Source organism: Melopsittacus undulatus, chromosome 6 (genome assembly GCF_012275295.1).
Source record: "Melopsittacus undulatus isolate bMelUnd1 chromosome 6, bMelUnd1.mat.Z, whole genome shotgun sequence".
Taxonomy (NCBI): Eukaryota; Metazoa; Chordata; class Aves; order Psittaciformes; family Psittaculidae; genus Melopsittacus; species Melopsittacus undulatus.
The window spans coordinates 46,491,224-46,504,175 of record NC_047532.1 but is presented as its reverse complement, the minus strand read 5'-3'; the positions used below and the strand labels follow the sequence as shown (position 1 = coordinate 46,504,175).

Below are 12,952 nucleotides of genomic sequence, written 5' to 3'. Positions count from 1 at the left end.
TATCACCTCTGCTGCCTCATGCCTCTTCTCAGTTTCTTTTTGTCCTCAAGCTTCTGATTAAAAACAAAAAACAAGCTATAGTCTAAGCCTTGTTAATGCCATTATTTGCCTGTACTATTGACAGATAGAAAGGCTTGTTGCTGTGACTTTGCAGTCATGCCACATTATAAACAGTAACGCTCGCAGGTAAAGAAAGTGGAAAAATCTGAGCCTAAGAAGGATCTTCTGTATTCCATCTGAACTCCCCCTTGCTGCTTGGACTGAATACTTGCACAATAAATTATTATTCCCTGTACTACTCAACACAAACATACATATACTATAAGCCACCCCCATGCTGGAGGGCATAAAAGTTACCCACTACACTTTTAAAGAAACACTTCCATTCTGAAAGAAGAAAGATCAGGCTGTGGGGTGCATAGACAGGAGGAAAAAACAAACAAAAACAGCATGCAAAAACTGTCCTCCAGGGCTCAAAAATGTGCAAAGTGATTTATTGCCCAAAACAAACCACTTAATTCAATCAAATTTACAAAACCCAAAATAGTTTTATTTACTTTTCAGATTTCTGCCTTGGTGAAACATTTTGCAAACATGCTAAGGCTACAAAATGTCCAAGTTGACAAAGACATGCAACGCTGACCATTCAGAAAGTCACAGCTATCATAGGAGCGACCGTGCCCCTCCGGGCCACAGGTCCCGCAAAACAGGGATGGTGTACAGTGATGATGGCAACATACTATGCAGGACCTAGTAACCTGAGGTAGGTCTCTTTACAGTAAGAAAACAATGTCCCACACCAGTGTTACATCCTGATCAACAGGAACCTGTTCAAAGTTCCAGAAGACATGGTGTGGGGGACTGTTTCCTTAACAAGTGTGCAATAAAGAAACAGGAAATATTGACACTGTTTAACCTTAGTATAAGTGAGCAGAACAAAGAGTTAGTGCTACCCATGCCAGTGAAAGCCATCCTAAACCTCTGAGGAGTGTTTGCAGCTTCGAGATAAAGGAATCAATCAGCTGAAGCAACTCTGAAAAGGCTTTCCTGCTAGCATACAAGGTGTGACTTGAACCTTATGATTAATTTGTTACAGATCATTCCACAGACAGATTTAGATTTTGTTATATCAGCAAAGCAGGAAGAGCTTGGGCTTGCTTGCATTAAAATAAACCCTGCTGACACAGTAAGAAATACTGTATCAGGACACTGAGAAAATATGAGGCCTTAATGTAACCCAAAAGTGGTTCTCCACTCAGGAGGTCACTAAAAACCCTGCTTTGGGAAAGCATTATGGGAAGCAGCAGCCGCTGCCATGGTGAACATTAGTGATGCTCCAAATAGCTTTGATAAATTACAATGCAATAGTTACACCACAGAGCTCTTCTCCCCTGTGCTAGACAACAAAGATGTGACAAGGACACTATTGCAAAGCTTCACTTCCACTCAGACACGCAGAAAATCTGGCACTAGGAAAAGACCAACTGTAAAAGACAATGGTGTCTGATACAGTCCAATTACAAAGCCAGATCTCTTGTACCGTAAACTGTACAAAAATGATAGAAAAGAATATGCACTGTTATTAATACAGTGCTTATTTTAATATAAAATAAACAGCTTACATTTCCACTGTAAATATAGGCTATATACAGAATTATGTATAGATATAGCTACATGTATAAAGCTTCATTATAGGCCTCTGATACATTTGTAACTATGGCTCCCTGAGCCATTTGTAGAGTGCATTTAATAACAAAAAATTAGTAATATGATTATGGAATAAATACAATAATAAAAACATGAAGAATTCTTCTGACACATTTTTAAAAACTCTCTGGCTTGACACATCGTGCTAAAAATTAAAAGATGAAAAGGCAATAATCTGCTTGAAGAAGGAGGAAGAAGAGCTAGCCTGCCACAGGCAGAGTGTAGCTCTCCAAAATTAAAGTGACTTTGCCCTGAATTTTAGCCCTTGACAGCAACCTTGTTCTCCGCAGCAGCAAACATAGCATAGAAGCGCGAGTTCTCATTGGCCAGAAGAGCAGACGGCGTGTCAAACTCCACTACCTAAAAGCAAACAAGGCAGGTAAAGTATGTCAGTAAAACCCAGCAGAAAATGGATTCCCAACCCTGCCTTGGACTCACAACAGTACTGAAGAAGCAAAAATAAAAAACATGGCATTCATCTTTAGATGAGACAACAAGGGGTGAAAGTGTACACATTTATGCATACATACTATAACCTGGGATGCTTTGAACTTGCTCAAACACTAGAACTACCCAGCAGGAAACAATATCTGGTGGCTCTGGCAAACAGAGGCAGCTGCTATATGGTTTTGTCCTCTCTGCCTTTGAGAGCATTGCCAAATGCTCTTATATTCAATCTAACTGTTTATGGGTCCCACACAGAAGCCTGAAAAGTGGGTAAAGGATCCATCATATGCCTGTTTGATAGCACAGGCCTTCATGAAAGTAATGGGGAAACTGCAATTGAGCCTCAGCAGAGATGCTTACCTTATTACCCACCTCAGAATTAATCTACAAAGGGAACATTAAAAACACATTTGAAAGAGACTGCTGCTCTATGGTACTTTCTTGAAGTGTAAAAGAAATTTTGCCCTCTTTGCTTGTCATGGTCAGGCAACAGCTGATTCTACTGGAGTTATTATTACCAAGGATGTGAATGAACACAGAGGATTTTCTCTCTACACTGAAATACTAGGTGTTCCTTCAGTTTAGCCTACACATATGGCACTACCAGATTATAACAAGAACTGCAGCCACAAGTCTTCCTGCTTACCTGTCCTTGTGTTAGCACCATGATCCGATCAGAGCCCAGTACTGTGTGCAGGCGATGAGCAATTGTTAACATAGTACAGTCTGCAAATGCCTCTCTGATAGTCTCCTGAATCAGTAAGTCTGTCTCAGTGTCCATAGCAGCTGTTGCTTCATCCAGTATCAAAATCTGAAAGCAGCATATAATCCTAGCTGTTACCCATAATAATGTTTTTCTTCCCTGAACATGAAAAATATAGAGTGGCAGAATTATCATGACCAACTCCGTAAGTTTCTTACAGAACTGTGGTCACAAAGGTAGTTTTTACAAGCACCCTTTCAGTTTCCTTTATGTAGTTGCCTTCAATAAAGTTGCCCTATGGATCACACTTGCATTTTATGGTCATATCCTAGAGCCACAAAGATGTTTGGGTTCTGACCTGGCCCTCAAGTTTCCACCACTTTCAGTTTTACATTCAGCAGCTAAATCTCAAATAAAAATACTGACACATCCTTGGTGGTGACCTTCCTTCTGGAGTGAGTCAATACTAAACAGGGTTACTAGCTTCCTTATGCTGGAAAGAGTTACCCTTCCTCTCAGACTCAGACAAACTGATTTAGAGGTGTCCTGTCAAAGCTAAACTAGACAGTAACTTCTGCTGAGTAGTCCGGCTTTAAAAACAGAAGCAGAGTTATTACCCATCACACCAATTTTTTGCTGTGTCATATTTAACAAAAAAGGATGTTAAAATCAAAATCCTCGTCAACCTCAATCCAAAAGCACTTTTTCACTGTAATTGTTTGTCTTCCATTCCTGCAAAACCTTTAACTTTGCTGGCATACCATGGTCCCAAACTCCACTTACAGTCTACATTTTTGTGGAGCATCATGCAGAAGAGAAAACCTGGCTGACATTCACAAAATGGTGAAAGAAGTAAAGAATCTGATGCTCACTAGTAACAGGACACACAATAAATTATTAGGCCAGTCTGACACCCTATTGATAACACTAATGAGTAATAACTTTGTAATGGCAGGACATTACAGGAGTTAGCAGATGCCTACAGATGCCTTCCTAGTTGTTCTAACCCTATGCCTCTCTAGGTTGCAATATTGCTGGTATGATTTCTCTGACAGATAAATCGAATTGGGCATAAAAGGCTTTCTCAATCTTATCAGTTTTCTATTTCCATATGTCTTTCACTGCTGTGCTCACTTTGCAATGACGCAGCAGAGCTCTAGCTATGCACAGTAACTGTCTCTCTCCAACAGAGAAGTTTTCTCCATTTTCCATCACTTCCGAATCAAGTTTCATAGGCAGCTGAGCAACCTGTGCCAGAAAGTAGAGGCAAAAAAAAAAAATCTTAGAGCATTGCACAAAATCACATCAACATGAACAGAGATCTCCTGACAATCTTTCTCATCAAAAGAGTTGATCTAGTCCCTGCAAGAGTTACTGCAGCTTATGTACCATAACCATACATGCCACCTGATTTACAAGAAAAGAATTGGATTGGAAAAATCATGGCAGTGAGACTTGCTGCAGGGCACCTCACAGGCAGCATATTTTAAATTCCATATAAATGTGCAATGGTGACATTAAAATTCACAAATGTAAATGCAGAAAGTACGCATAAGGCACATACAGAAAAATATCACTTGAAATATAATGCTGTCCTAGGAGTCCATGTGATAAAGCACCACTCTGCTAAAGTATATACTACCAAAAAATACACATCCAAAATACAACACACTAAGAAAAAAAGGAAAAAAAAAAACAAACAAAACCCAAAAAAATCCCAACAAACAAAAAAAAGTCTGAAAGTCAGGGTGTGGTGGTGTCAAAGCATAAACAAGGGGCAAAAGTTGCAAAGAAAAAGCTTTACCTAAAGGTCTCTGAAGGAGCTACTAATAGAACTTGGTTTGAAAGCCAAAACACAGTTAACTCATAAGGCACATAATACTTACACACTCCTTCATGTGAGTCCTTTCCAAAGCATCCCAGATTTGTTCCTCACTGTACTGATTGAAAGGATCCAAATTTGATCTGAAGGGGGAAATAAAAAACATAACCAGAATTGATTCAGCAGTGAATGACAAGCTATCCAGACAGATGATTCCCATCCAGCCTTCCACTGACAGAATTTCCTTGCCAAGGAAATCAGATGCTCCCTGACTCTAGGGTTAGAGTAGCCAAAGAACAAAACAGTAGAGACGGAAGACAAAAACACAAATTTCAATTAAATCTAAACGGAAAGCAAGGCTTCCATAGAGGATGATCACATCCAGTTCTGCACTGGGTCAGCTGAAATAATTTAGCTGTGCTTTTTTGTTTCAAAAACAGAGAACAGAAGGTAGGGTGCTTGAGAACTAACTTCTCACCAAGCACCCGAGTTAAAGTATAAACTGGTAGCCTGTTTAGTCCTGACTTTTTATGGTCTCACTAACCTCACAGTGCCACTGAATAGCACAGGTTCCTGAGGAATTATTGAGAGTTTGCTGCGGAGATCTGCCAAACCAATATCATTTATTTTCACTCCATCAACTTTAATACAGCCTCCAGATAGTTCAACAAGACGAAAGAGTGCCATTCCAAGAGAAGACTTCCCTAAAAATGAGACAGGAAAAACAGTGTTTCTACAGAATCATAGCAGTTTTGAGATGAGAAACATTTTAAAAGCTGTCCATGTGTACAAGAAGTGTTTTAAATACCATAAAGTCCTGGCAAACAATGCTGGTTTAAATGCTGGGGTTCAGCATTTAAACTTCTAAGCAGTTGTAGGGGCAGCTCCTCATCTTCTCTCCCAGAAACCACCCATGCTATGCTGCCCCACCCCCAGTATCAAAACCATGCCACATAAACCTAATACAGCAATATTAATTGCTTGTCTAGAAATGACATTTTGGAGTTGATTTAAGTAATCTCACAGACAGGGCTTTTGATTATTCACAGTACAGACTTCTGAGATAGCTTAGAGTCAAACCTGGCTGCAGCATCAGTAAATAAAATTTTCAACGGTCAAATAAGCTGCAATAAGGATTCCGTGTCAACGAGCAGCTTGGGTGTTAAACATTATGAGCACGCCAGCTCAGGTATAATAGGATATCCCTCTACATTAAATGAGAACTTGCCATCATTATTGTTTACAGGATCCTGTTTATGTACGCCCATGAAATAACCATAGACTGATGGATAATTCCTGTGCAATTAACATTTTACTCAACCACAGAGAAGACAAGAGGAGAACCAACAGGACTGCCCCACTATTACATTCCCATTCTGCAAAAGCAGTAACGTAACTGCTTGGTGTCTTTGCTTACCTGAGCCTGTCCTTCCCACAATGCCAATCTTTTCCTTTGGTTTGATGGTAAAGGACACTTTTTTAAGTACTAGAGGAAGGTTCTCTCGGTACCGCATCTCTGCATTTTCAAAAACAACTTCACCTTCTTGTGGCCAGTCCAACGGAGGAGTCTTATTTTTAATTCGGGCCGGAGCTTCCAGGGAAAGTGTCTTTAAAAATAAAAACAAAACCCAAAACCCAGAAGTTCAGTTTCCATCAAACAAAGTACCAGAACAGAAAATTATCAGTTGCAGCCTTCAGCAGGAGTTTTTCCCTGCAGACTAGACCCATATCAGTTCATGGCAGTTTTATGATGAGCTGTGTGGCTGGATGTGGGCCCAGTGGTTCAGAAGTTTACTGTTACTGACCACACTGTTATTACCCTTTTGTTGCCTTAATAATGCCATTGGTTCTTCTAATGTACCAATGGTTTTGATCAATTGAATTCAAAATGTATTTTAGGCCTATTATTTATGGGTAAAACCCTATTGAGTTCTGTGGCACTTCAAAGCCTGAATGCAAGATCTGGATGCAAGATCTACTGTATTTCTATGTCTCATTTGCTATGTCATGCTAGAGTCACCTCTGTGGATCCTGACAGGAAAGAACACCCACATAACACACTATATGAATGCTCTTCTTTCTTTTCTTCATTTGCCCCTGTTCTGTTCCACTGAGTCAGCTGGGGCCCTTCCAGCTTGCTCACTTTTGCAATTTTACTCTGCCACTTAATAGGTCCCTTCTTAAGTGGTTCACAGATTCAACAGAAAAGAAGAAAGCAAAACATACGCCTTTATAGCACATATTACATATGTTTAGGACAAAGCCAAGGTCACCTCCCATATTTGCTTCACGCAGCCTCACAGAATGCAGAAATCCTACTATCAGATTCACCTCACATAAAACACATACAAAGTAACAATCTCCAAATAAACTAGGCCCATCAACTCCTTCACAGTCACTACAAAGGAGTCAGCATTACTGATTTTTCTCATCCTAATATAAACACAACAGGTAACAAACTGCCTTCTGGAGATACTGTTTTCCTACACTGAGTATGGAAAGATCCCACAACGACTGTGTCAGTTGTGGACCATCTGCAATACCTACTTAAAGACATTAGCTGGACTCCAAAACTTTGAGAAAACAGCTATCTGCAACAATAGTACTACAATTCTTTGAGCTTGATGCTCAGAAGAGCAACCTCTGAGCCTGCACTGAACAAAGCCATGCCTGGGACTTGTAAGACACAGAACCTGTGCAGTGTTTCACTGCTCATCCACCCCTTCACTTTAGATTCAAACTTGTTTTATAGTTTCATAATAAAATGGCTGTCTAGAGATCCAAATAATGAACAGAGAAAATGTTGCTTAATAACAATATATAATGATAGACAATAACTTAATCAACCAAACCAACAGCCTACAACCATAGGCCTTGCCACTGACAGTGATAAACCTATGTCAGCCCAGTGAGAGATACCAGGCAGTATTTGGTACACAGTTGTCAGCTTGTGTGGTCACCAAGTCTTCCACATCGAAATTTGCTACTTAGAAAGAGGAGTTATTTCTTCAGCTGGGGGAGTGGGCATCTTGATTATTTTATCTTCAGTATTAAATCCACAGGTTAAAAAAGTGTTCTAAGCATATCAACTACTACATAGTCCAGATTAATGAAACAGATACATATCTCCCTCCAAAGTTCAGAGGGAATGTGTAGCATGTGTTAAGTAAGAAAGTCTTTCACCTCAAAGACCAGACCCAGTAGGCTTTCACCTGGCTACACTCCCCCTATTCACCTATGCTCAGTTCTGCAATGAGAGCAATTCCTTGACTTTTTAAGCATATAGAAATATGTTATACAAGACAGCTGTGGAAAAAGAAGTAGATTTATGAGGATGAAGCAGAATTACTTATAGATAAAGTAACAAACCATTACTGTGCTTAAATGAAGGAATTCCATTATGTTCGGAATGAAGGATGCCAGAAGACCATCATTTTACTGTAAAACATCATACTGAATTCCTAGCTACCCCTTTCACATACTCCATGCCTTACTGAGGGCAAACTTTCAATATCCTTACGTAACTTCAATGATACTAATGTCAGCTAAGTAACGCCTTTAAGCTTAACTACCTACTAGCTCTTGTTTCATTCACCTTGCCAATGCTTATATATATATATATATATATATGCTTCACATGAAATATTCACTCTACAGTATTACAACGTGTGTTAATGTGCATACAAGATCAGAAACATACATTCTGCACTGAGGCAGACTAAGGCTGGCCTTCTTTTCTGTTACACCAGCAACGAGAAATTTTGCAACAGGCAACTGAAATGTATTATCGTCCTACCTTGATATAGTGATCAATTCTCTCAACTGAGGTAAAGCGAGCTTCTGTCTCTGAAGCAAGTCTGACTGTAAACTGGAATAACCCTGTTAACTGTAGTGATGGGGAAAAAAAGACAAATTTAGAGAGCTGCGATTTATTATTGAATTAAGAGATTAACCTAATGAATAGTGCTGCCAGCAGGACTAGGGAAGTGATCATCCCCCCCCATACTCCACACTGCTGAGGCTGCACCTCAAATCCTGTGTTCAGCTCTGTGCCCCTCACTACAAGACAACCACTTAGGTGCTGGAGCATGTCCAAAGAAGGGCAACAGAACTGGTGAAGAGTCTGAGTACAAGTCTTACAAGAAATGGCTGAGGGAACTGAAGTTGTTCAGCATGGAAAAGGCTCAGGAGGAAACTTATTGATTTATACAACTACCTAAAAAAAGGGGGCAGTGAGGTGGGGGTTGGTGTCTTCTCCCAAGTAACAAGCAATAAGACAAAAGGAAATGGCCTCAAGTTGCACAAGGAAAGTTTAGATTGGGTATCAGGAAAATTTCTTCACCAAAATAGTTGTCAAGCACTGGAACAGACTGCCGAGGGAGATGATGGAGTAATCATCCCTGAAGGTATTTAAAAGACATGTGGATGTGGCACTGAAGGACATGGTTTAGCGGTGGACATGGCAGCTCTAGGTTAATGGTTGGACTCAGTGGTCTTAAAGGTCTTTTCCAACCTAAATAATTCTATGATTTTATGATATCTGATACAAGTACTCTTGGCATTGGGCACCATACAGCTAAGGTGCCCAAGGCAAGTTAATTTTACTTCATAGTTAATTTTACTTCATAGTTAATTTTAGAATAACTGTAATTTATTAATCATTTGTAAAGCCAAAAGTTTAGAAAGGTTTCCCACAAGCAACAGCTTTAGATATTAGTCATCTGCTTTGTAGTTTCAGTTTACAAGCACCAGGAGACAGAAAAGGCCAAACAACAGCTTTAATTGCAAGTATTCTGAGCCCTGAAGTCTAACCAGCCCACACAGCTGCAATTCTGGATGCTGTTTGCTGTGAAAGCATACAGCAGAAAATATATTCAGACATCAGTCTGGCATGTCTTTCATACTACCAATCTAATTTCTGGAAATATCCAGGAAAAGTGCAATCTGCAGCATATAAAGAACCTCAAATGGTTTCCACTTCACAATTTAAAGAAAGGCAGCTTACAAAAAATAGTCTTAAACATACAGCTCCTCATAATTTGTAATTTGGCTACTAGCAGAAGGTCCCAACTCTGAATTACTTTCCCTTCCATTACCAAAATGGGTAGCAGCATTGTCTTCCCTTCTAGTGCATTAAGGAAAGCTTTCAATAGGGTGTTACCTTTATTTATTAGCAATAACTACATATGTAGACATACTCACCTGGACAGCATATGAGATGGCCAGCCCAGCATAGGCAGGAGGAATCTGGCCATGCATTAAGACAATCATAAGGCCAGTGGTTGTGATGAGAGCAATGCTGATAATGTCCAGCCGTACAGCTAGCCAGCGCATTGCACAGCTGAACAGGTAAAATGGTGCCTGATTGTCATCTAGGAGCTCCTGATATCTGAAACAAATACAGGAAAGGTTAGTCAACTTTCACAAGCCTGATGTTCTACAAATAGCAGAGCCGCTTAAAACCCTGCTCCAGCACCAGAATTTAGGGTGAGAAGACTAGCTCATCTCTGACAAAGTCTCTAACTAGGCCATGAAAGCAGGGTTTACAAACTTTCACAAATCACATCAGATATCTATTTAGCTCAAATTTTTGGAAGTCAAATTACTAAGTTTATGTGTGTTGATATATATTAGTTATTTAGCTTAAATAAGTAAGTTCTAAATAGTTTGAGTGAGAGTTATAATATTGTGTGGTTTAACATGCTATTGGCTTAGCTTTACTTGCTTAGCATGAGTAGCAAAATTTGCTGAAGCCTTGGGCTGCGAATCCAATAAGGTATCAGAAGACCCCAGACCGAAAAATCACCATTGGATTAGAAAGGCACAGGTGTGCATACATGCAAGGAAGTCAAAAGGGAAACCTGTGGGAATTCTTAAAGAGCCAAGGCCACGTAGTGAGCAATTCCAATACCCTGAGCCTTATCACTGTCAAGTAAGAAGATTTTTGGCAGGCATAAGCAAGGTCAATTGTCTTGTTAGGCCTCTGTAATTTTCCACTGAAAACGTGCAGAGAATGATCTCTACCAAGGTTGTAGTTTCCACTGTATTTTTAGAGTAAGGCATTTAATCATAATTATAACAAGTTATAAACATTAGCTTTGTAAACGGTAGTAACCTCTAGACTAACCAATTAGAGTTCAGTATCCAAGGCTGTTACATAAGAAACCTAAGGGTGTAAGGTTATAAAAGGAGCATTGTATCTGAATAAACTTTGGCAATCGCTTGATCACATCGATCGTCTCCGCACTGTCCGTGACTCCTGCGTTGACAGGAAACCCACTGGCTCATTGGAGCCACCCTCTGCGAAGAGACTTCAGTCATAGCAGTTAAAGTCTTGGGTTATGTGTCTGCAATTCCTTGAATGGTGTGTGAATGCTCAGGCAGCAGCTTCTCCCCAACACTGTGTACAACAATGAACTACACTGGGATGAACCAAAATTCAGGGATATTACACATACTTTCACAACTTCACCTATGCAAGACCTTCCAGAGGATGTTCAATGGCTACAAATTACTCCTCAGGCAACAGCAGCAGAGCTTCAGAATATGCACAGAATGTGTTATTTTATACATAAGTGTATAAAAGTTACAGTAAGTTTTGACAGGATTAGTGACACTAATTAAAACACATCAATAACCACTCTATTTACAATCCTGACACTGCAGAGCTGAGAAAGTATATTTAAAGGGAGACACTCGAGACATTCACAAAGCCAATAACTAGATTTTCTGATCATCCAACTCAGTTTTACACCAATCACTGTTGCACAGTGTGTGCAGTGCCTTAGCACTCTAGCATCAGCAATGCTAAGGGACTGCTATTTGCACCTGCACAGCTTCTTATCTAAACTGTTTTTCTAGAGTTTCTGTGGCAATTATCCCTGTACTCCAACACTGTTGGTCTCATGACCTTGCACCTGCAAAGCCCTGGTAATTGTTATGGCAGGTTCTCATGAACAGCTACAACTCACTTGAGAAACGTTTCACTTTCCCTAACATTTGTTCTGCAGATTTTAGTTTATACTAGGAGAAAACAAGCATAGCACACAAGGCAGCTAACAGTCACTTAAATACTTGATAAGTACTATTCAATTACACATGTGCACAGAAGCTAATAGTTCATCAACGCGCACACTGAGTTTTTGTTAGCATACTCTAAACTAATGCTAATACCAAAGTAGAAACAACCAGTAGAAAGTATGAGCAGGATCTGATGGGAAGTATAACACTACCAGAGAAAAAGTATGGCCAAAAAGTTGTCCTCACCATCATCATTGCCACCTGCTGTGCTGCAGAGAACTCCAGAGAAAGGCATTCACACAGGACTCCACCACTGTTCTAGTTGGCTACTGGGGAGTTTTCCTTTACCCTTTCTAATTGTTCTCTTTTATTTTTGACCCTGAAAAGTAACTTCCACCTTCTAGGGCAAATCTGCATGCCATCAGCTACAGAACCCATTAATAAATCATTCTGAATGTAAACTTGTTGCACCCTGCTTTGTGCTCCACCACTCTCAGGTGAGTATCTAGACTGACCTGTGCAGAAATTCCTGTCCTTTGTGGTAGGCATGGATTGTGGATAGACCCTGGATGCTAGATGTAATATGAGACAGGAATGGAGACTGTGTGATGTTGTCCAGACGCTTGAGCTCTCGAATAAAGACTCTGGAAGGAAACAACCATTTTTAAGTGACAAATACAACCACCATATGCCAACCACTACATAAATGCATATATGCTTGAAGAAACCTATATTCTTACTAATAGGTTAAAGCATCTTTACTTTTAGTCAAAGAAACTGCACTTACCTAGACACAACATGTAGGACTGTGAACAGGACAATGAGGGGCCCCACAGCCACCAGGAACCAGGGGAAAACCCCAGAAATCATCCCCACACAGAAGAACACAAGGATGACATTCTGAATGAACATTTCTGCTTGAAACGGCAAACGAACATCAACTGGAAAAGACAGAGGGAAAAGAAGATGATCTTGAGTACAGAAAGCTCAAACAACATATTTAAAGCAATTCAATACAGATGATCATCATCATGGAGGATAGTGATTTCTCATGGTTTAGTCAAATAAAAAATGTACATTTTCATCAGGGGTGCTTTTGTCTTCTGAGGCACTAGTAGTCTTTCCAAGTATTCCCATTTGCAGAAATACCATAGATACAATTCTGATATAATTACTACTTTGCTGAACATCAGCTTCACCCTGATACCATTAACTGCTAAGAGTCCATGTGCAGTCTATAGGTACAAAAGCAA

General features: G+C 39.9%; 1 protein-coding gene across 3 annotated transcripts in view; it reads right to left on the bottom strand.

Annotated features, from left to right (window-relative positions):
• The window catches only part of ABCC5 (ATP binding cassette subfamily C member 5), a 50,356-nt gene that overhangs the window by 2,851 nt on the left and 34,553 nt on the right, over positions 1 to 12,952 (bottom strand). For 2 of the 3 annotated variants that reach the window (XM_031043048.2, XM_031043050.2), the window contains 10 exons: positions 12,487 to 12,640; positions 12,215 to 12,343; positions 9,882 to 10,068; positions 8,476 to 8,565; positions 6,097 to 6,286; positions 5,224 to 5,383; positions 4,744 to 4,822; positions 3,992 to 4,105; positions 2,801 to 2,965; positions 1,984 to 2,067 (listed from right to left, as the gene is read on the bottom strand). In XM_031043048.2, coding sequence (XP_030898908.1) covers positions 1,984 to 2,067; positions 2,801 to 2,965; positions 3,992 to 4,105; positions 4,744 to 4,822; positions 5,224 to 5,383; positions 6,097 to 6,286; positions 8,476 to 8,565; positions 9,882 to 10,068; positions 12,215 to 12,343; positions 12,487 to 12,640 — 1,352 coding nt within the window. Of the gene's footprint in view, positions 1 to 478; positions 2,068 to 2,800; positions 2,966 to 3,991; positions 4,106 to 4,743; positions 4,823 to 5,223; positions 5,384 to 6,096; positions 6,287 to 8,475; positions 8,566 to 9,881; positions 10,069 to 12,214; positions 12,344 to 12,486; positions 12,641 to 12,952 lie in introns of those variants that run through there. The other variant, XM_005142287.4, reaches the window with a different exon arrangement.